The following is a 24711-nucleotide window of genomic DNA, read 5'->3' as shown; positions in this document are numbered from 1 at the left end:
AAACGCGAGATAATATGCAGCACAGATCCGTGCACAGTCCTACGGTCCCGAAGCACATACCTGTCAACAAAATTATTCGCACACCCTCCGTCACTAAGTGGTGGAGTGCAAAAAGATACGTGAATTCAGAGACAATTCTATAACCAATGTACCAACGATGTGTCAATATTTCATTCAAAATAATCTGCTACCAGAAATTTTAGCCAAATATCCCCAGTTTGCTAACTGTAGGTAGTAACTAAGTGATTGTAACCTATCCACCGCTGCCCACTGGATGGGGGGCGGTGTAACCTATCCACCGCTGCCCACTGGATGGGGGGCGGTGTGCAGGACAAACATATCAATTGTGACACTAGCTCTCCACATATGACAGTTGCTTAATTTAGAAACTGTACTTGTGATCGATCTCGAACCCATTGTTGATGTGACGACTTATATTGAATTTTGTAACTAGCTCATCAAGATTGTAACTTAGCTAAATGAATTGTGGGGTTCAGTCCCTGAGCCCATTATGTGCCTCTGTAACCCTTTCCCCTACCGCCCACAAGTTGGGTATAGGGTGCATAATAAATGAACTAACCAAGCACATAGCTGCACAGCACAACATAACTGGTTATCTTGAGGTTATCTTGAGATTATTTCGGGGCTTTAGTGTCCCCGCGGCCCGGTCCTCGACCAGGCCTCCGCCCCCCAGGAAGCAGCCCGTGACAGCTGACTAACACCCAGGTACCTATTTTACTGCTAGGTAACAGGGACATAGGGTGAAAGAAACTATGCCCATTGTTTCTCGCCGGCGCCCGGGATCGAACCCGGGACCACAGGATCACAAGTCCAGCGTGCTGTCCGCTCGGCCGACCGGCTCCTTTAATGCTCCTCAGGGAAACACATACCTAAAAACATTGTGTAACAAACACACAAGAGACAAACACACTTTAAACAAACAAACAAATCCAACAAAACAGCGATGTTGGTGTACATAATAAAGAAAGAAATTGAATTTTGCGAGATCTCCGAACACGCTAATATACTCAATGGTTATTGACTCGTACATTTTTCTGGTAGGTGAACAGGCGCATCAGAGTGAAAAAAACTACCCATTTGTTTCCGCCTCAGCCGGGGGACGAACCCGGAACCTCAGGACTACGAATCCCGAGCGCTGTCTACTCAGCCGTCAGGCCCCTAGATAATCCAGAGTTACTTAAGAAAAGAAAGCATCACATTGAACATTATGTATTAAAGTTGAGAAAGGCAAATTATCTTAAAAACAGAACAAAATGATCATCTTTTGCCATTCGGAATCATTTGAGTGTGTGTTTGTGTGAACTCATTTATTCACCTAGTTGTGTTTGCGGGAGTTGAGCTCTGCTCTGTCGGCCCGCCTCTCAACTGTCAATCAACTGTTTCTAACTACTACTACTATTTTCTTTCTCCATATCAAACACCCACACCCCAGGAAGCAGCCCGTGACAGCTGACTAACTCCCAGGTACCTATTTACTGCTAGGAAACGGGGGCATAGGGTGAAAGAAACTCTGCCCAATGTTTCTCGTCGGCGCCCGGAATCGAACCCGGGACCACAGGATCACATGTCCAGTGTGCTGTCCGCTCGGCCACCAGCTCCCCTGTGTGTGTGTGTGTACACAATGTAAAATGATTACAATGAATCGATTACAATATTAATCTGCACCTTATCATGAATGTTGGAACGATTGATTGATCCCGCGTTTGTTAAATTACCCGATAGTCTCTCTTTTCCTGAGATAACCAAATCCTTCGTTATCATATACTTTATTTTGTCTTGTCACTCTCCCGTCCTCCTCTTCAAAGTCTTACTATGGGACTCAAAAACAATGTTGTTGTTTTAAGATTTAGTTACTAGGAACAAAAAGTTCCAAGTAGCACGGGCTATGGTGAGCCCGTAGAGCCTCTAACATAAATTCTGGCCCCTCTTTTATTTTCTGTATTATATAATTTTAATTTTTCCTCTCTCCCCCCATGCATCAGGAGGCTGTGCATGGGGAGAGAGGGGGGAGAGAGAGGGGGGGGAGAAGAGAGAGGGGGGGGAAGGAGAGAGGGGGGGAAGATAGAGAGAGGGGGGGAGGAAGAGAGAGGGGGGGGGAGAGAGAGGGGGAGAGAGAGAGAGGAGAGAGAGGTGGTGCCTGCAAGCGCTCAGTTTTATTGTTAAGTGATGGCTTTTGTTGCTCAATGACAGACATGGGAGGTGCTTGGATTAAAATAGATGAGGTTACCTCTAGTCTATAAATATTGACCTATTTGTAATGTTAATTTTTTTGTACAGTATGTACAAAAAATAAACTCATGGAATGTATATACTCCAGTACATACAATTTAATGTCATTAGTCATATTAAATTGTATGTACAGGAGTTACATAGTTACACAATATACGTGGATTAACCTATACAAAACTCATGGGTATTGTGAATTGTGCTAAAGATGGAGAAGACTGAGCAACGAGAAGTTTGTGGCCTTAATATCAGGCTTTCAAATTTGGAATAATATTCCAAATATCAAATCAGGAATGATATTCCAAATATCAAGATTCCAAATTGGAATGATATTCCAAATTGGAATGATATTCCAAATTGGAATGATATTCCAAATATCAAGATTCCAAATTTTAAATAATATTCCAAATGTCAAATAAGAAATTATATTTCTTAATATCAGGCTTCAAAATTTTGAATGATATTCCAAATATCAAATCAGGAATGATATTCCTTAATATCAAGCTTCTAAATTTGTTGTTTGTCTTCACTTGCTTTTAAACCAACTTGTTGAATTAGTGGCAATTATCCTGTTTCACAAGTGTGTGGAAGCCGTGTTAAAATGATTGCCCGGCTTTTTAGTTTAATGCAAATCCCAATAAGTCCTTGTGTGTATATATGTGAAGGATTTTGTTTTCATTCTGAAGCTCGGTGTTAAAAATAACAATAAAAGACGGGTTCCTACACTGATGAAAGTGGTAGCTCAAGGGATGAGAGGTTGGATAATTTGCCTCGTGTGCCCCGAGACGAAAGGCCGGCTGATGTTTGCAACTTGTTCGCTTTCAGGTAAACAGTCAATATTGTTTACTTATTTAAAATCTTATATTTTCCTTAAATTTGTCATTATACCAGAGAGAATTTATGACAACGAAGATTGTATTATCTATAAATTGTTTTAATGTACTATCTTAATGTTGACCAGACCACATACTAGAAAGTGAAGGGACGACGACGTTTCGGTCCGTCCTGGACCATTCTCAAGTCGATTGTGAGTGGTCGACCCATTCACAATCGACTTGAGAATGGTCCAGGACGGACCGAAACGTCGTCGTCCCTTCACCATCTAGTGTGTCGTCTGGTCAACATATTTCAGCCACGTTATTGTGACTCCTCGTCTACTACCTTAAATATTTTTTTCACCGAGAATAAGCTATGTATCTTTGTACACAAGCGCCAACTTGCCATTCGTGGGACTCGTTAAATCTGTAGATATATTTTTAGTTGCGCGTGTATTTGAGAAGTGGAAGGTGGGTAGTATTGTGTGTGGAGGGGGCAGGAGGCTGGCGAGTAATGTGCTGCGTATATGGACTGGTCCGCTTCAGGTTTTAAAGTTGTGTCTTTATGAGAGAGAGGCGCAGCGACTGCTGGTAGCTGCTCTTGCTGGAACAGCAGCAGCAGCAGCAGCAGCAGGAGTTGGAGGAGGGAGAGTACAGGTAGAAAACGGAGTTCAAAGGTACGTGTAATGTAATGGGAGAAGAGATATAAGAAAGAGGAGAAAGAGCAGGCGGAAGAGAGTGAAATTGGTGGAAAGGGGAATGTAGAATAATAAATGGAAGAGGAGACGTATTGGGAATTCGGGGTGGGAGGGAGTGAAATTATGTAAGCGAGAAGTGAGAAAGAGAATCAAGAAAATAAACATAAAAGGGGAATGACTCCTTCCGAAGATGTATTAATATACGAAAGTACTTAAGGAAATTCCTGTTTCAATTTTCCTCCGTGGGCTGACACTGTCACATTTTTAATCACGTGTTTATTTTCGTGATACACACACATGGCCTCGTAGCCTGGTGGATAGCGCGCAGGACTCGTAATTCTGTGGCGCGGGTACGATTCCCGCACGAGGCAGAAACAAATGGGCAAAGTTTCTTTCACCCTAAATGCCCCTGTTACCTAGCAGTAAATAGGTACCTGGGAGTTAGTCAGCTGTCACGGGCTGCTTCCTGGGGGTGGAGGCCTGGTCGAGGACCGGGCCGCGGGGACACTAAAGCCCCGAAATCATCTCAAGATAACCTCAAGATAACGCATGAAAGGGGAAGAAAATGTCCACAATTATTATAGACTGGAACTATGAGATCATTAACGCTTTATACATACAATTGAATAACGCTGCATTATACGAGGTTATCTTGAGATGATTTCGGGGCTTTAGTGTCCCCGCGGCCCGGTCCTCGACCAGGCCTCCACCCCCAGGAAGCAGCCCGTGACAGCTGACTAACACCCAGGTACCTATTTTACTGCTAGGTAACAGGGGCATAGAGTGAAAGAAACTCTGCCCATTGTTTCTCGCCGGCGCCTGGGATCGAACCCGGGACCACAGGATCACAAGTCCAGCGTGCTGTCCGCTCGGCTCCGACCGGCTCCCTGGTGTCTGGCAGTTTATACAGTTTATACAGTTTATGCAGTTTATACAGTTTATGCAGTTTATACAGTTTATGCAGTTTATACAGTTTATGCAGTTTATACAGTTTATACAGTTTATGCAGTTTATACAGTTTATACAGTTTATACAGTTTATGCAGTTTATACAGTTTATGCAGTTTATACAGTTTATGCAGTTTATACAGTTTATGCAGTTTATACAGTTTTATACAGTTTATACAGTTTATGCAGTTTATACAGTTTATGCAGTTTATACAGTTTATGCAGTTTATGCAGTTTATGCAGTTTATACAGTTTATACAGTTTATACAGTTTATGCAGTTTATACAGTTTATACAGTTTTATACAGTTTATGCAGTTTATACAGTTTATACAGTTTATACAGTTTATACAGTTTATGCAGTTTATACAGTTTATGCAGTTTATACAGTTTATACAGTTTATGCAGTTTATACAGTTTATACAGTTTATACAGTTTATACAGTTTATACAGTTTATACAGTTTATGCAGTTTATGCAGTTTATACAGTTTATGCAGTTTATACAGTTTATGCAGTTTATACAGTTTATGCAGTTTATACAGTTTATGCAGTTTATACAGTTTATGCAGTTTATACAGTTTATACAGTTTATACAGTTTATGCAGTTTATACAGTTTATACAGTTTTATACAGTTTATACAGTTTATGCAGTTTATACAGTTTATGCAGTTTATACAGTTTATACAGTTTATACAGTTTATGCAGTTTATACAGTTTATACAGTTTTATACAGTTTATGCAGTTTATACAGTTTATACAGTTTATACAGTTTATGCAGTTTATGCAGTTTATACAGTTTATACAGTTTATGCAGTTTATACAGTTTTATACAGTTTATGCAGTTTATACAGTTTATACAGTTTATACAGTTTATGCAGTTTATACAGTTTATGCAGTTTATACAGTTTTATACAGTTTATGCAGTTTATACAGTTTATACAGTTTATACAGTTTATGCAGTTTATACAGTTTATGCAGTTTATACAGTTTATGCAGTTTATACAGTTTATGCAGTTTATACAGTTTATACAGTTTATGCAGTTTATACAGTTTATGCAGTTTATACAGTTTATACAGTTTATGCAGTTTATATATACATCATTATTTTAATAAGTAGCAGTGCACGGTGCTGTGAGAAGGTGCAAGGGCGCACAAGGGTGAAGAGAAGGTGCACAAGTTGGGTGAAGGGAAGGAGCACAAGGTGGGTGAAGGGAAGGCTCAAGGGCGCACAAGGGTGAAGAGAAGGTGCAAGGGAGCACAAGGGTGAAGAGAAGGAGCACAAGGGTGAAGAGAAGGAACAAGGGTGAAGAGAAGGAACAAGGGAGCACAAGGGTGAAGAGAAGGAGCACAAGGGTGAAGAGAAGGAACAAGGGCGCACAAGGGTGAAGAGGAGCACAAGGGTGAAGAGAAGAAACAAGGGCGCACAAGGGTGAAGAGGGAGAGATGTTGATGACAAAAGGCTGCTGGAAAGAGAGAAGAGAGAGAGAGGGTGGACAGGTGTGTAGGTGGGAATGTGGTGTGAATGGTGGGCGGTTGAATGGCTGCCCCCCCCCCCCCTTCCCCCCTCACGGTGGTGGGGCAGCCTTTAGGTAGGGGAGAGAAGTAGCCTCCAGCCAGCCACTTACCTCCCGGATAAAGCCTGGATAAAGCCTGGATAAAGCCAGGATAAAGCCCGGATAAAGCCTGGATAAAGCCAGGATAAAGCCAGGATAAAGCCTGGATAAAGCCGGGTGTGCTGTTGAAGCTCTGAGGTTATCGTGGCTTTCATTATGTGATAACTGTAAGCTGATTAAAGCTGTTAAGGTGCTTCACATTTTATATTTAGTTTTTACAGTAATTGAAGTCTTAGTTTTTTGTAGATACACAACAATTTTTTTGTGTTAATGCGTTGATATGAGTGAGTCTGAGCGTTGAGTGGGTTGATTAATCATCTGGGGCCAGATTCACGAAGCGGTTACGCAAGCACTTACGAACCTGGACCCGCATTCACGAAGCAGTTACGCAAGCACTTACGAACCTGGGGCCAGATTCACGAAGCAGTTACGCAAGCACTTAAGAACCTGGACCCGCATTCACGAAGCAGTTACGCAAGCACTTACGAACCTGGGGCCAGATTCACGAAGCAGTTACGCAAGCACTTACAAACCTGGACCCGCATTCACGAAGCAGTTACGCAAGCACTTACGAACCTGGACCCGCATTCACGAAGCAGTTACACAAGCACTTACGAACGTGTACATCTTTCCTCAATCTTTGACGCCTTTGGTTACATTTATTAAACAGTTTACAAGCATGAAAACTTGCCAATCAACTGTTGTTATTGTTATAAACAGCCTCCTGGTGCTTCGACCAGGCCTCCACTCTCAGGAAGCAGCCCGTGATAGCTGACTAACACCCAGGTACCTATTTTACTGCTAGGTAACAGGGGCATAGGGTGAAAGAAACTCTGCCCATTGTTTCTCGCCGGCCCTTGGGATCGAACCCAGGACCATGAACTATAGACAAAAATTTACAAGTTGACTTAAGAGAAGCAGAGCGATGCTCCTTCTCCTTATAATAGAAAAGTCAATATAACCAACACCCGCAATAGAGCCAGTACAGGTATTGTGCACATGTTATCTACTGTAACTAGAAAGTCTGGCAAGGACTGTATTTACCTCTCATTCCGTGTATGTAACAGCTGTGACAAAGTACATGCAGCTGTAACATGTCGAAACTTCAAATGCAAATAATTTTCAAGCATACATGCGTGCGCGCTCCTTGTTAATACCATCAGTGCTCGCTATACGCAGGGATGGTGGTGGTGATTTAAAGATTCACTACCTGGAACAAAGTTCCAAGTAGCACGGGCTATGGTGAGCCCGTACCTCGTCAAATTGAGGGTCACTAGCTCATGCTCAGAGTAGTCTACATTAGTGCATAGTGGCGCCAGTTGTCAAACGCAACACCAATAGAATGGAGCAACAGTGTTTCCCCTTTGTGCTAAATTTATACTTTATTAATTCAGGGGCACAATCCGTTGTTACTCACCTCTCCTCACTAATGTTTCCCCCTTTCCCCTTTAGGTGGGGAACTAACCATTCCCCACCTCCCTCACCGACTGCTGAATCCCTCCCTCTCTAACTTTGTCTGCCTATTCCTTCCCCCTACCCTTCACTGACCTTGCCTTAGAACTAACCATTCCCCACCTCCCTCACCGACTGCTGAATCCCTCCCTCGGTAACCTTGTCTGCCTATTCCTTCCCCCTACCCTTCACTGACCTTGCCTTAGAACTAACCATTCCCCACCTCCCTCACCGACTGCTGAATCCCTCCCTCGGTAACCTTGTCTGCCTATTCCTTCCCCATCCTTCACTGACCTTGCCTTTCCTCCCCTTCCCCTAACTAAACTTAGGTGGTGATGAAATGGGGTGCAGTAGTTGGGTGTGCGTGGGTTTGAGCGTAGGTGGGCGGAGATGGAGTGCATGGTGGGGGATGGGGGGGGGGGGGATGTGCGTAGTGTGTGTGTGTGTGTGTGTGTGTGTGAGAGGAGTATTAAGGGGTGACAGGTGTGGGAGTTAAAGCTACACCGGTAACAGATTTGTGATGGCGTGCAGGGCGGGTCTTCACACACCTGACACTGTTAGTCATTGGGTTTGCCAAGAGCAAAATAGCGAGGTAGGGGGGGTGCTTTATGTTAAGGGTGGTGGTGAGGGCTGGGGATGTCTCTTAAGGGGTTGTAACGGTTGATTTGAGGTAACAAGGGTAGGTCTAGGGAGGTGGAACTTCAAGAAAGAAACTCTGCCCATGTATTTCTCGCCGGCGCCTGGGATCGAACCCAGAACCACAGGATCACAAGTCCAGCGTGCTGTCCGCTCGGCCGACCGGCTCCCTTGGTAGGTAAGAGGTGAGTTGGTAGGTAAGAGAGAGGAAACTTAAAGGTGTATGGTGGAAGAAAATCAGAAAGGCAAAGTTGTAGGTAAAGTGGTGGCTCAGATACTGAAATGGTTCGGAAAGATATAAGATGTCGCTCAAAGACCAAGACGATAATAACTGGGAAAACAGCCAAGGTGAAGGCTTCATTATTAGTGAAGTTATGAGTAGTGCTTTATCGTTATGCAGCCCGTCCTCGACTCAAGTCCATTACATCCAGCGGTCGACCCCACAGACGCATTCATAAATTTTAATATGGTGTTCATTCAAAACGGGAATTTTCTCAAGTATAAATTAATATTATAATATATTAGCATATTGTGCATATATAGGCATAGGTTAGGTTAGGTGTTTGGGTTCTGTTGGCGATTATTTGTATTTGTAGTACGTGGGTGAAGCATTTACAGCGTTGTGATTCGAACAAAATTCGTCAGTGAAACACTTGTTCCGGATATGTTCGAACGTCAGCAGTTGTGAGTCGTGTGTAAACCGCTTTTCATTCATAAACAGGGGGTTTGGCGGGTGCATGGAATCACTTTTGGATCTTTGTTTGGAGGACGGGCTGCATTATCAGGTGAATTATCAGGGGCCAGATTCACGAAGCATTTACGCAAGCACTTAAGAACCTGTCCATCTTTTCTCAATCTTTGGCGGCTTTGTTTACAATTATTAAACAGTTAATGAGCTCCGAAGCACCAGGAGGCTGTTTATAACAATAACAACAGTTGATTGGGAAGTTTTCATGCTTGTAAACTGTTTAATAAATGTAACCAAAGCCGTCAAAGATTGAGGAAAGATGTACAGGTTCGTAAGTGCTTGCGTAACTGCTTCGTGAATCAGGCCCCAGGTGGGAAGTTTGCAGCCCGTCCTCCAAACAAAGATCCAAAAGTGATTCCATCCACCCGCCAAACCCCCTGTTTATGAATGAAAAGCGGTTTACACACGATTCACAACTGATTTCGTTCGAACACTTCCGGAACAAGTGCTTCACTGACGAGTTTTGTTCGAACCACAACGCTATAAATGCTTCACCCACGTACTACAAATGCAAATAATCGCCAACCGAACCTAAACACCTAACCTAACCTATGCCTATATATGCACAATATGCTAATATATTATAATACTAATTTATATTTGAGAAAATTCTTGTTTTGAATGAACAGCATGTTAAAATTTATGAATGCGTCTGTGGGGGCGACCGCTGGATGTAATGGACTTGAGTCGAGGACGGGTTGGAAGTTTGACAGGGGGGGCGGTACATTTGTCCAATGATAAGGCCAGGTTTACTATTGTCCATTCACTGCTCAACCATTACAGGGGTTAATATTAGTTCAGTTCATTTATTATGCACCCCATACCCATCTTGTGGGCGGAAGTGGAAAGGGTTACAGAGGCACATAATGGGCTCAGGGACTGAACCTCACAATTCATTTAGCTAAGTTACAATCTTGATGAGCTAGTTACAAAGTGTAACTAGCTGGTTACAGTGTACATGTAGGGATAACAATAATAAACAATACAATAGGGACAGGATGTATGCAGGTGTCACATACAGCTGTAGTTAAATGGGTTTCAATCTCAGCTGTCCGGTATAATCTAGTACAAGGAATATTTCTTAGAATATATTACATGTAATATGAGCCCCAGAGGACTTATCCATGGCGATCGTTACGCTTTTACGTGAAATTTTATTTGTCTAATATTACCCCAAATTTATTCTTTCTTAAAACTTCTTTCTAGAAAGGTTATCAGCGACAGACCACAATATTTTTTCTGTCTTAATCCTCTTTATGGCTTGAAGACATTGAGCCGAAGATCTACGTCTGGTCTGGGGTAGCCAGCCATCTTTTGGGGCACCCGCATCTTTACATAGACTATAACAAAAGGTAGGTCTATGCAGGCGAGGAGTCACAATAACGTGGCTGAAGTATGTTGACCAGACCACACACTAGGAGGTGAAGGGACGACGACGTTTCAGTCCGTCCTGGACCATTCTCAAGTCGATTGTCTTAGATCTATTTTGAGATACCCTAACGAGCCGGTCGGCCGAACGGACAGCACGCGGGACTTGTGATCCTGTGGTCCTGGGTTCGATCCCAGGCGCCGGCGAGAAACAATGGGCAAAGTTTCTTTCACCCTATGCCCCTGTTACCTAGCAGTAAAATAGGTACCTGGGTGTTAGTCAGCTGTCACGGGCTGCTTCCTGGGGGTGGAGGCCTGGTCGAGGACCGGGCCGCGGGGACACTAAAAAAGCCCCGAAATCATCTCAAGATAACCTCAAGATAACGTGATCGTTTCAACCTGGTCTACCTCTATTCGTTCTAGGGGAGAGAGAGAGAGTCTCCCTTCTCCTCTCCCTAACTAGAATTGACATGACAGATGTAAAATAGTTATGGACACTATTCTGATGCAAATTATGATGAAGATTTAATGCATGCAATTGCATCGGTTGGAATTTGAATAGTATCAAGTTGCAAGACAATCAGTGAACTGTGCGATATTTATCAGCAAAACTATAAAACATACAATGTCTATATTTGTAAGGGTTAAAATTCGTTTCATCAAGTTGTAGTGAGCACAAATATTACATGCTATAAAAACTGCACGTTTTGTGAAAGTTTAAGGGGAGGGTGTGTAGGAAATGCAGGAATAGCACTTGAGTAGCAGATGGCTTCATTGGCATCCGCCCTTCTCACCCTGTTCACCCTATTCTTTCTCGTTCTCTCACCCCTCGGCCTTTTGTTCTCGAACCACAAGAGTGTTCTTGCTCCAACCTCTCCCCCCCTCCAACCTCTCCCCCCCCCCTCCAACCTCTCCCCCCCCCCTCCAACCTCTTCCCCCCCCTCCAACCTCTTCCCCCCCCTCCAACCTCTTCCCCCCCCTCCAACCTCTCCCCCCCCCTCCAACCTCTCCCCCCCCCTCCAACCTCTCCCCCCCCCTCCAACCTCTTCCCCCCCCCCTCCAACCTCTTCCCCCCCCCTCCAACCTCTTCCCCCCCCCTCCAACCTCTTCCCCCCCTCCAACCTCTTCCCCCCCTCCAACCTCTTCCCCTCCTCCAACCTCTTCCCCCCTCCAACCTCTTCCCCCCTCCAACCTCTTCCCCCCCTCCAACCTCTTCCCCCCCTCCAACCTCTTCCCCCCCTCCAACCTCTTCCCCCCCTCCAACCTCTTCCCCCCCTCCAACCTCTTCCCAACTCCAACCTCTTCCCCCCTCTAACCTCTTCCCCCCTCCCATTACCCCCCTCATCTTACTGTCCCTCCCCACCCATCTCCTTACTCTCCCTCCCTCCCTCCACCTTTCTCTTCCCTCCAGTTATTATTTTCAGTTTGCAAGATCTTCTTGAGGTTATCTTGAGATGATTTGGGACTTTTAGTGTCCCCGCGGCCCGGTCCTCGACCAGGCCTCCACCCCCAGGAAGCAGCCCGTGACAGCTGACTAACACCCAGGTACCTATTTTACTGCTAGGTAACAGGGGCATAGGGTGAAAGAAACTGTGCCCATTGTTTCTCGCCGGCGCCTGGGATCGAACCCAGGACCACAGGATCACAAGTCCAGCGTGCTGTCCGCTCGGCCGACCGCCAAAGGAGCAGGCCGCATTCTGATGTCGCATTCTGAGTGTAGGCCGCATTCTGATGTCGCATTCTGAGTGTAGGCCGCATTCTGATGTCGCATTCTGAGTGTCGGTCGCATTCTGATGTCGCATTCTGATGTCGCATTCTGAGTGTAGGCCGCATTCTGATGTCGCATTCTGAGTGTAGGCCGCATTCTGATGTCGCATTCTGAGTGTAGGCCGCATTCTGATGTCTCATTCTGAGTGTCGGTCGCATTCTGAGTGTCGGCCGCATTCTGATGTCGGCTCAGGGGCCAGGCACTCATGGCTGATGACACTGCAACACTGGCGGCTGTTTGCATAGACAATGGCAGCGGAGGCGGCCTTGATGGGCAGTGTTTTCGGCAGTAGTTCCTGGCGGGTGTTGTATTGGAGAAGTTAATCCACCAGCTGAGCCCCAAGTTGGCGGGTGAGGTGCCGCGAAGTGGGAGCCGGTCTCTCCTGGACTCTTGGCTGTGGTGGTGAGGAGTAGTCTGATCTCTTGTGCTGAGTGTTGATGGGGGCTTGAGGTCTGTTCTGAGTGTTGATGGGGGCTTGAGGTCTGTTGTTCTGGGTGTTGATGGGGGCTTGAGGTCTGTTGTTCCGAGTGTTGATGGGGGCTTGAGGTCTGTTGTTCTGAGTGTTGATGGGGGCTTGAGGTCTGTTGTTCTGAGTGTTGATGGGGGCTTGAGGTCTGTTGTTCTGAGTGTTGATGGGGGCTTGAGGTCTGTTGTTCTGAGTGTTGATGGGGGCTTGAGGTCTGTTGTTCTGGGTGTTGATGGGGGCTTGAGGTCTGTTCTGAGTGTTGATGGGGGCTTGAGGTCTGTTGTTCTGGGTGTTGATGGGGGCTTGAGGTCTGTTCTGAGTGTTGATGGGGGCTTGAGGTCTGTTGTTCTGGGTGTTGATGGGGGCTTGAGGTCTGTTGTTCTGGGTGTTGATGGGGGCTTGAGGTCTGTTCTGAGTGTTGATGGGGGCTTGAGGTCTGTTGTTCTGAGTGTTGATGGGGGCTTGAGGTCTGTTGTTCTGGGTGTTGATGGGGGCTTGAGGTCTGTTGTTCTGGGTGTTGATGGGGGCTTGAGGTCTGTTGTTCTGAGTGTTGATGGGGGCTTGAGGTCTGTTGTTCTGAGTGTTGATGGGGGCTTGAGGTCTGTTGTTCTGAGTGTTGATGGGGGCTTGAGGTCTGTTGTTCTGAGTGTTGATGGGGGCTTGAGGTCTGTTGTTCCGAGTGTTGATGGAGACTTAGGGTCTGTTGTTCTGAGTGTTGATGGGGGCTTGAGGTCTGTTGTTCTGAGTGTTGATGGGGGCTTGAGGTCTGTTGTTCTGAGTGTTGATGGGGGCTTGAGGTCTGTTGTTCTGAGTGTTGATGGGGGCTTGAGGTCTGTTGTTCCGAGTGTTGATGGGGGCTTGAGGTCTGTTGTTCTGAGTGTTGATGGGGGCATGAGGTCTGTTCTGAGTGTTGATGGGGGCTTGAGGTCTGTTGTTCTGAGTGTTGATGGGGGCTTGAGGTCTGTTGTTCTGAGTGTTGATGGGGGCTTGAGGTCTGTTGTTCCGAGTGTTGATGGGGGCTTGAGGTCTGTTGTTCTGAGTGTTGATGGGGGCTTGAGGTCTGTTGTTCCGAGTGTTGATGGGGGCTTGAGGTCTGTTGTTCTGAGTGTTGATGGGGGCTTGAGGTCTGTTGTTCTGAGTGTTGATGGGGGCTTGAGGTCTGTTGTTCTGAGTGTTGGAGACTTCAGATCTGTTCTGATTGTTGATGAGGGAGATTCTTCTGGTCTGTTCTGATTGTTGATGGGAGGATATAACAATGCTCTGTTGCTGAGGGACTGTACGACGACTCGGAGAGGGAATCACGACGCACTGATTGTTCACGGCGTGAGTGTACCACGACGCACTGTTCACGGCGTAAGTGTACCACGACGCACTGATTGTTCACGACGTGTGTACCACGACGCACTGATTGTTCACGGGGTGAGTGTACCACGACGCACTGATTGTTCACGACGTGAGTGTACCACGACGCACTGATTGTTCACGGCGTGAGTGTACCACGACGCACTGAGTGTTCACGACGTGAGTGTACCACGACGCACTGATTGTTCACGACGTGAGTGTACCACGACGCACTGATTGTTCACGACGTGAGTGTACCACGACGCACTGTTACCATCAGCTGGGTTACTATATCTGGTCTTGTTCTTGATACCTTATTCTCTAGTGTTTGTGTTCTGAGTGGTATTATTGCTTGGTGGTAATCTTGGGTTGGGTGGGTTCGATCCCAGGCGCCGGCGAGAAACAATGGGCAGAGTTTCTTTCACCCTATGTCCCTGTTACCTAGCAGTAAAATAGGTACCTGGGTGTTAGTCAGCTGTCACGGGCTGCTTCCTGGGGATGGAGACCTGGTCGAGGACCGGGCCGCGGGGACACTAAAAGCCCCGAAATCATCTCAAGATAGATCATTATATTCTATCACTATAAACTTCAATCTTCGCTGAAAATTGGTAATACAATAAATTTTAGAAGACCGGCCATATTAACACACTAACGTGTATATTGCTAAATAAATTTTCGGCAGAGACATACGAGAAATGATTTGTAGGGACATAAAGGAAGACAACAGGGTGTAAATTGTACGCAGAAGCATGAACAAACATTCTATATTTATACTTCGCTTGGACAACAGGAATACTAATGTAATTCTTCAGCTTGATCGCTGATATACCTCTATTGGATTATGCGTCTCTATTTTAATTTTGGTCAGCGTATTGGTAGTTATTTTCCAAACTTGAGTTATTTTGGGTCCTGCTGTAACACCGCTTCTCGTCCGATCAGCGAAGTTAAGCAACGTTGTGTTTGGTTAGTACTTGGATGGGTGACCGCCTGGGAACACCAAATGCTGTTGGCAATAGTGTTTGAGGCCTGGTCGAGGACAGGGCCGCAGGGACGCTATGCCCCGAAATCATCTCAAGATAACCATCTCATCTCAAGATAACATTGTTGTTTTTGGGTTTTAATTCCTTTCGCTAAGTTTTTCGCTAAGAATTTTGCTAACTTTACAAACAGTTATGTGGAAACTTCTTTTTTCATTTTAGCAATTGTCACGGGGAAGACTGATTCCTGTGGGACCTGGCTTTGTATTCTTCCTTGATTTTCATTACACTCTTCTTTCTTTCGAAGTTTCTCTCTTGCATTCAACAGTTTGCATTCTACCATGCTTTCTCGTAGTTCAGATTGTCACTTACCATGATTTGCATTCACAATTGGTCTCTCTTGCATCGCTCACTGGAGCACTTGCAATTCTATTTTATAGAATAAACAACTTATTATAAATAGATTGTTTTAATGTACTATAAAGGTACATAGTACATTAAATCACTTTCCCCGTGTGCGTGCGTGGAGGCTACAGGTGTAAGGTGGGTAGGTGTGTGTGCACGCGTGTGCGTGGAAGACTACAGGTGTAAGGTGGGTAGGTGTGTGTGCACGCGCGTGCGTGGAAGACTACAGGTGTAAGGTGGGTAGGTGTGTGTGCACGCGCGTGCGTGGAAGACTACAGGTGTGAGGTGGGTAGGTGTGTGCGTGGAGGCAGGGGGGGCTGCGTGCGAGGAAGCTACAGGTGCAAGGTATGTGTACGTAGGTGGAGATGGAGAGGATTAAGAACACTGTTAATAAGAGTGTTGGCGGACAGGTGAGACTAACTCCAGTAGCACAAGTCGCGTGACACACATTCGAGCCCCAGTTGGTTATTTGGCTCAGTATCTAACTACACACCCACGGAAGAAAATGCAGTAAGTGCATCTTAGATCTTTTTGAATTGAACATATTTGACGGGTGGCAGCGATGTGTAATGGATGAGGACGCAGGTGCTGGCGAGGAATAGTGCAGGCACTTATGGCAGATATTGGGGCTTGACTATGGCACAAATTAGACGGATTTTCCGTCGCCAGCTAAGTTGGCAATGCCATCACCCCCAGTTTTATGTGTGTCGCCTCCTTCATGTTTCTATAGGACAGTTTTTCAGTTGGCAGGCGAGATGGCGAGGGAATAGTGCAGGCGACTATGGCAGATATTGGGGCTTGACTATGGCACACATTGGACTCGACTATGGCACACATTGGACGGATTTTCCGTCGCCACCTGTGGGTGTTGGCATGGCACCACCCCCAGTTTTGTATGTCACCTCTTTCATGTTTCTCTAGGACAGGTTTTCAGTTGGCAGGCAAAGTGGCGAGGGAATAGTGTAGGCGATTATGGCAGATATATAGGAGTATAGAATAGGAGGCCTGGTCGAGGACCGGGCCGCGGGGACACTAAAAAGCCCCGAAATCATCTCAAGATAACCTCAAGATATTGGGGCTTGACTATGGCACACATTTGACGGATTTTCCGTCGCCAGCTAAGTTGGCAATGGCATCACCTTCAGTTTTGTATGTGTCGCTCCTTCATGTTTCTCTAGGACAGGTTTTCAGTTGGCAATGTCTTATTACTTATACCGAAGACATGACGTCCTCTTGTACTGGGTGTAAGATATGCTTCTGGTAGGTCTCCTGGGGCCAGATTCACGAAAGCACTTAAGCAAACACTTACGAACCTGGGGCCAGATTCACGAAGCAGTTAAGCAAGCACTTACGAACGTGTACATCTTTCCTCAATCTTTGACGGCTTTGGTTACATTTATTAAACAGTTTACAAGCATGAAAACTTGCCAATCAACTGTTGTTATTGTTACAAACAGCCTCCTGGTGCTTCGGAGCTCATTAAATGTTTAATAATTGGAAACAAAGCCGCCAAAGACTGAGAAAAGATGTACAGGTTCGTAAGTGTTTGCGTAACTGCTTTCGTGAATCTGGCCCCTGTACATCTTTTCTCAATCTTTGGTGGTTTTGTTTACAATTATTAAACAGTTAATGAGCTCCGAAGCACCAGGAGGCTGTTTATAACAATAACAACAGTTGATTGGCAAGTTTTCATGCTTGTAAACTGTTTAATAAATGTAACCAAAGCCGTCAAAGATTGAGGAAAGATGTACACGTTCGTAAGTGTTTGCGTAAGTTCTTTCGTGAATTTACAATCATGTGTGGCGAGGGAATAGTGCAGGCAATTATGGCAGATATTGGGGCTTGACTATGGCACAAATTAGACGGATTTTCCGTCGCCAGCTAAGTTGGCAATGCCATCACCCCTAGTTTTGTGTGTGTCGCCTCCGTGAATCTGGCCCCAGAGTTGCATATTATCAAGATTGATTACCTATGCACGTGCAGAATTGCTGTCGTTGGGACGCGGGGCTTACCAGGTTGAATCACAGCCAAGTTGACACGCTAATCAAGAGCTGCGTGCTTGTTCCTGAAATAGTTTGGTGATCATGATAGCAATAGTAACAAATATAATGTAGAAATTGTTGATAGTTTTCTAATTTCAACTAATGGTTCTTGAGGTTATCTTGAGATGATTTCGGGGCTTTAGTGTCCCCGCGGCCCGGTCCTCGACCAGGCCTCCACCCTCAGGAAGCAGCCCGTGACAGCTGACTAACACCCAGGTACCTATTTTACTGCTAGGTAACAGGGGCATAGGGTGAAAGAAACTCTGCCCATTGTTTCTCGCCGGCGCCCGGGATCGAACCCAGGACCACAGGATTACAAGTCCAGCGTGCTGTCCGCTCGGCCGACCGGCTCCCCTGGTTATGATAAAATGTTCGCGATATATGAGTGTGAATTTCTGTGACACGGTACGAGGAACCGTTGTTTACGATGCTGTTATATTTTCGTGTTAGAGTCTGGTGCGTCTATGTCACGACGGGCTGTGACATAAGGAGTCTTGGCTCTAGCGATAGTCCCAGTGGCAGAGTCCTATTTCACCGCTCTGCCAGTTGTTTTTGGTTAACAGAGAGAGAGAGAGAGAGAGAGAGAGAGAGAGAGAGGGAGGGAGGGAGGGAGGGGGGAGTGGGAGAGAGAAGGGGGGAAGAGGGAGAGAGAGAGAGGGGGGGAGAGGGAGGGAAGGAGAGAGAGGGGGAGAGGGAAGGAAGGAGAGAGAGGGGGAGAGGGAGGGAGGGAAGGAGAGAGAGAGAGAGAGGGGGAGAGGAGGGAGGGAAAGAGAGGGGGAGAGGAGGGAGGGAAAGAGAGGGGGAGAGGGAAGGAGAGAAAGAGAGGGAGAGAGGGAAGGAGAGAGAGAGAGAGAGAGAGAGAGAGGAGGGAGAGAGGGAAGGAGAGAGAGAGAGAGAGAGAGAGAGAGAGAGAGGAGGGAGAGAGGGAAGGAGAGAGAGAGAGAGGGGAGGGAGAGAGAGGGAGGAAGAGATGGGGAGGTAGAGAAAGGGGGGAGTGGGAGAGAGAGAGAGAGGGGGAGAGGTAGAGATAGGGGGAGTGGGGGGGGGGGTAGGTTCCTTGCTCGCAGCAACTTAACTGATGAGAGTATTAATAGACGAATCTCCCTTCTCAGTCCCATCCAATGGGATTGAGGCAGGGAAAATGCGGCTGTTTTTCCCGTGTCTACAAAGAGCGAGATGTAGCTCTAGGGTCTTGCCTCATAAATATTGATTCTAGTGCAGTGAAAAGCATTCCATGTTTTACCATTCAGTGCATAGTATTTTCTTCCATTCATGCCACCTGTGCCCCATCGTTCTGCTTTCCCCATCTGAAAAAGACATTTTGCTGTCCACTTCTTTTTATTCTTATCTGAATCTTGCATCATGTTGTTGCATGTGGTTCTTCTCGTGACGTTAAGATGAATATCTTAATCTGTCTTTACAATTCCCACCTGTTATCTTGAGATGATTTCGGGGCTTTTTAAGTGTCCCCGCGGCCCGGTCCTCGACCAGGCCTCCACCCCCAGGAAGCAGCCCGTGACAGCTGACTAACACCCAGGTACCTATTTTACTGCTAGGTAACAGGGGCATAGGGTGAAAGAAACTGCCCAATGTTTCTCGCCGGCGCCTGGGATCGAACCCAGGACCACAGGATCACAAGTCCAGCGTGCTGTCCGCTCGGCCGACCGGCACCCCACCTGTGGCACTACTTTCTGCAAATCTTCTACATGTGGTTCACAAGTTAGGATTTCATCTTGGTGCTAAATATTGAGGTTACAATTTTTATTGTAGAACATGATTGCTTCAAGGAGAGATTTTGTTGCAAGGAATGGAAGTGAAGATACACTATTGTAGAGGAATAGTGTGTTATTGTCGCATGTAGACGTAGGAGCTACAGAGATAATATTGAAGTCGAGCATATGACAAGAGTGAGAACTTTCCCTCCCTGCGCCAACCTGTCCTCTTAAAAAGAACGTCGCTTTTGGCCGTTTACCCGTATGGCCGAATATGGACGTAATTTGAAAATGAAAAAAAGTTGAAAATAAATTTGGGATTTTTTTTTTCAACAACAGTAAGTTAAGGGTCCTCTGATAGGTTAGGTGGGCAGGAAATTCTCATAAAGTTTCAAAACGTTATGAAAAACGTTAATTTAAAGTTTCCTCTTCTAAGCTGTCCGAGTAAGCCGGACGCTTCAAACTGTTCACTGGTAGAATGCGTCAAAAACAGCTGGCTCTAACTGTTCTGTTTATTATTTCCTATTTCTGAGTTAATTCGAAATTGAAATAGGCAAATTTAATTAAGAATTTATTGTGAAGCGAAATTATTATAAACGTTTTCGTGATTGCTTTTCCCCTTTTCATTAAAAATGGAAATACTTGGCTCTGTAATAAGTGTGAATTTACAGATAGATTTTGGATGGTTATGGATTCCTCTTCATTGGTAGTAATAAAATAAAATAAATAATAAATAAATAAATAAATGTTTATTTAGGTAAGGTACATACATACAAGAAATTTTTACAAGGGCCATTATATATAATATTATATATATTAATAATATAATAATAACATTACATATTGGGGAGGGTTGGGTTATGCAGTTCATGGAAGGTTATGAATGTAAGTGTGTTTATAGAGGCCAAAAATGTTGTAAACAATGGACCAGAGTTGACCAGACCACACACTAGAAGGTGAAGGGACGACGACGTTTCGGTCCGTCCTGGACCATTCTCAAGTCAAGTTGGGTATCAAGGTATCTTTGGTTGGTTGACAGTCTTCGTAGGTCACTGAACTCTGTCCGGTTTAAAGCTCGGCTAAAATAGTTAATTTGTAATTTTTTGGGGGGCCTTATTCTTTGTCTCGAGTTGTAAACCCATTTTGATAAACCAGCGGAGCTTCACGTAATATTTTGACAATGAATAACAACCTTAGATTAAAAAAAAAATTGTAATTTCTTACAGAATATATTTTTATCAACATGGACAAAATTATCAGATTTCTGACGTTAGTCGAGACTTTTTGTCAGCTTCGTGACGAGAGAACTCTTGCACAGACTTTGCAGGCAAGATAAAATATTAATATAAGCCTTCCAGCCTTAGCGTAGGCTAACCAGGTTACGCTTCTGCCTTTGTACGGCGTGGCCTTTGCTGCTCCAAAGTTGCTTGGGGTGAAGTAATAACATAGTTGGCCACCTTTGGGCGGTCACGGGCCATATGTCAGCCTCGGGTACAATGCAAAATCCATTTGGGGACGAGGCAAGGCAGGCGTAGGGGGCGTTGCCTTGGTTAGATCAATAGCAATATTGCTACATTCTCACGATGGGGAGATTTTAGAGTTGGCATTAAGAAGCACAATTATGACTGGTTGCTAATGATGGTTTAGGTAGTTTAGAGTAGCAGGGTTGTTAAGTGAAGATAAGTTAGTGCTATGCGAGTTGTGGTGACCTGTGCTTCCTACTTATAGCCAGAGAAAATTGCACGTATGGGTGGATATTTACGGTATTATGCGTACTGTCCACGTGTGCGTGAGGGTTGAACGGCTTGCGGCAAATTACGTTGAGCAATTTAGCATCATAAAAAACATGATAAAACTGCAGAATTCATATTGACCTGTACGAGGCAGCTTCTCTATATACTGTATATTGAATGTGAAAGAACGAGATCAATAATACTTTGTTTCGAGCAGCTGAATCTGAGAACAAGAACAAAAACTCCTGTTTGGGTACCTCATCCCTTTGTGTGTATTTTACCTCAATAAACTTATTTCAATTTCCTGTTTGGCAGCAGAATGCTGCTTCTGGAAACTTTCCTTATTATGACGACTCATAGCCCAGTCGGAAGAGCTTCGGCCTCTCATGCATGGGGTCCAGGGTTCGAGACCCATACAGCCCAGGAACAATAATCTTGTGGAACAAATCCACAAGGGCCGTGACGAGGGTTCGAACCTACGTCAGAAAGGATCCCAAATGCTGCCTTAATAGATTTGTAGATTTGTTTATTTGATGCATCACGCTATTGTGGTTTGTGTGTGTAATAATCTTGTTCACAACATTGTGTTCAGCCCCTTGAGAAAGGATGTAGGTTACATCCAAAAATTTGGTTTAAGAACATAAGAACAAAGGTAACTGCAGAAGGCCTATTGGCCCATACGAGGCAGCTCCTATCTATAACCACCCAATCCCACTCATATACATGTCCAACCCGCGCTTGAAACAATCGAGGGACCCCACCTCCACCACGTTACGCGGTAATTGGTTCCACAAATCAACAACCCTGTTACCGAACCAGTATTTACCCAAGTCTTTCCTAAATCTAAACTTATCCAATTTATACCCGTTTTAATTCAATAACAAATGTATTGGGTTTTTCCTTCACCTTCATTCAAACACTACGACATTGTATTAAGTTTCTTCATAATTATTTTTCTGCTTCGAAATAGACCACAGTGTATGTACGTATTTGATATACAGCATTGTGCATTACTCATATACTAATTCATATGTAAATTGTTTGACCAATGTACTATACTAAGTATTAAAACCACTATTTTGTATCTATGTATGGCTGGCCCACGGACCGGGAATACCTCCCTTAATCAGCTGCGATCAAAGTATATCTTGTTGTAATTGTATTTGTAATTGATGAGGTAGAGGATGGTATGTTCTGTAAGGCGGCTGTAATTGATCCCTGAAAATTTAATTATTTCCATCTCAGGTTGAGACTAATGGAGGTTGAGGGTTGACTGGTTGAAATAATAATGGAGGGGGTAGGGTGGGGTGGTTGTTCCACTGATGTAGGTGGTGAGTGGGGTGGTTGTACCACTGATGTAGGAGGGGAGGGGGGTGGTTGTTCCACTGATGTAGGTGGTGAGGGGGGTGGTTGTACCACTAATGTAGGAGGGGAGGGGGGTGGTTGTTCCACTGATGTAGGTGGTGAGGGGGGTGGTTGTACCACTAATGTAGGAGGGGAGGGGGGTGGTTGTTCCACTGATGTAGGTGGTGAGGGGGGGTGGTTGTACCACTAATGTAGGAAAGGGGGGTGGTTGTTCCACTAATGTAGGAGGGGAGGGGGGTGGTTGTTCCACTGATGTAGGTGGTGAGGGGGGTGGTTGTACCACTAATGTAGGAGAGTGGGGTGGTTGTACTACTGATGTGGGAGGGGGGGGGATGTACCACTGAAGTAGGGGGGGAGGGGGGTGGTTGTACCACTGAAGTAGGGGGGGGGAGGGGGGTGGTTGTACCACTGAAGTAGGGGGGGAGGGGGGGTGGTTTTACCACTGAAATAGGGGGGGGAGTGGGGTGGTTGTACCACTGAAGTAGGGGGGGGGAGGGGGGGGTGCAAGGTGAGGTTGACCAATCCAGCAACGAGGAGGCCTTGGTCGAGGACCGGGCCACGGGGACGCTAAGCCCCGAAACCATCTCAAGATAACCTCAAGGAGTGGTGATAACAAGTGTAATGTGAGTGATCTAGAGAGTGACAGAGACTCCTGCCACGAGTAATGAGCGCCAGGATTTACGGTGTCACAGCTTCCTGATTATCTTGATGTGTGGCTGACAGGTGTAGAGCACTGTCTGCCTGGGAGAGCTCTCTGCTACCCCTCAAGATTCCCCCCCCCCCCCCAAACCTTTCTTACTCTCAATCTTCACTACTTCTTCAGTTCCCCCTCTTTCATCTTCCTCTCCTCCCCCCTTTCTATATCTCCCTCTCATGTCATCCTTTGCCTTCTGCAGTTACCTTTGTTCTTATGTTCTTATTGGGTGGTTATAGATAGGAACTGGCTTGTATGGGCCAATAGGCCTTCTGTAGTTACCCTCATTCTTATGTTCTTGCGAACGTGCCGACCTATTATATCGTAACTAAGCAATGTAAACTCAGATTTTTTAGATGATTTTTAGATATATAGAAGAGTTGTTACATTGTTGTAGAGCCACTAGTACGCGTAGCGTTTCGGGCAGGTCCCTGGAATACGATCCCCTGCCGCGAAGAATCGTTGTTACAACCAAGTACACATTTTACTGTTGAGTTAAACAGAGGCTACAGTTAAGGATTTGCGCCCAGTAAATCCTCCCCGGCCAGGATACGAACCCATGACAAAACGCTCGCGGAACGCCAGGCGAGAGTCTTACCACTACACCACGGAGACTGTGATTTAGATTCTTAGACGAGATGAAGAAACTGGTGTTCATATCCCAAGGAAATGGGAATCTTATGTTTTACAGCCTTCAATTGATAAGCATTGATAAGCATTCATTGATAAGCAATTGACAGCATTGATAAGAACATGCCCAGTCTCGCATAAGCAGACACGGGAGACATCTCCCGTCACGCAGGGTGCAGTCGCACCTCCACAGATCTCCAGTATCATCTCTTGATACTGGTAATGGCTCAAAAGGGCCACCACTTACGGGCTATTCATGCCCGTGCCACCTTTTGGGTGGCTTAATCTTTATCAATCAATCAATCTCGCATAAGCACAAATCAAAGTCTTGGGTGGGAAAAGCAGTGTGCTGAAAATAAGGTTTAGGTGTTAAAATAGTAATTGGGTGCAGTGCTCAGGTGGCCATTACAAGTTGAGGCGGGCAGATCACATGATCATTAGCTGATAAAATGGTTTCCATACTGCTTTTATCTCGCTCTCCCTCTCTTCCCTTCCTTCACCTTTTGCTATTCTCTCTACCATCTACTTAGCCTCCTCCCTTGCTCCTGGCGGGGCAGCCAGTTAGCCTGGAGCTCTACCACTAATGACAGCCCTCGTTCGGTACCCGAGCATGGTGAGGCCAGGACCCCGCTGTTACTGATACTACACAGCCAGCCAGAAAAGAAAACTTGGTGTTTTGGTTAAAGGAAGTTTGGTGTTTAGATATGCAAGGTTTTCTCCTTTTTTTTTTTAGATATATACAAGAGTTGTTACATTCTTGTACAGCCACTAGTACGCGTAGCGTTTCGGGCAAGTCCTTAATCCTACGGTCCCTGGAATACGATCCCCGCCGCGAAGAATCGTTTTTTTATCACTATTGTTACATTTACATCTATTGTCTCCTCATTTATCACTATTAAATGCGGGTGTTTCTGAAACTGTGAGCACTAAAACAGAAGCGATAAATAAGCAGGGAAAAAGGAGAACTCCTCCATTTTAAACTTAGACCCAAATATCACAGGAAAAAGGTTATCAGGTATAACCAAACTCAATTACGGGCTCACCATAGCCCGTGC

General features: G+C 45.4%; 2 protein-coding genes across 4 annotated transcripts in view; one reads left to right on the top strand and one right to left on the bottom strand.

The window, feature by feature from the left end:
- The window catches only part of LOC123747157 (ELAV-like protein 1), a 300388-nt gene that overhangs the window by 91013 nt on the left and 184664 nt on the right, over positions 1 to 24711 (top strand). The window lies entirely within an intron of this gene.
- Positions 12166 to 21325, bottom strand: LOC138357305 (uncharacterized). Its single transcript, XM_069313993.1, has 2 exons — positions 21249 to 21325; positions 12166 to 13981 (listed from the first exon to the last, which is right to left on the bottom strand). The coding sequence occupies exons 1-2, from the start codon at positions 21323 to 21325 to the stop codon at positions 12166 to 12168; spliced, it is 1893 nt and encodes a 630-aa protein (XP_069170094.1).

Source organism: Procambarus clarkii, chromosome 77, assembly GCF_040958095.1.
Source record: "Procambarus clarkii isolate CNS0578487 chromosome 77, FALCON_Pclarkii_2.0, whole genome shotgun sequence".
Lineage (NCBI taxonomy): Eukaryota > Metazoa > Arthropoda > Malacostraca > Decapoda > Cambaridae > Procambarus > Procambarus clarkii.
The sequence above is the reverse complement of the archived record's forward strand: the minus strand, read 5'-3'. Positions and strand labels throughout refer to the sequence as shown.

What these genes read in the sequence shown, in the direction of transcription:
- LOC138357305 (XM_069313993.1), bottom strand. Translation starts at nt 21,325, where the DNA reads ATGAGTCGTCATAATAAGGAAAGTTTCCAGAAGCAGCATTCTGCTGCC. An exon ending in ATTGAAATAAGTTTATTGAG is followed by an intron (nt 13,982 to 21,248) that starts GTAAAATACACA and finishes CAATCAGAACAG; the next exon opens with ACCAGAAGAATCTCCCTCAT.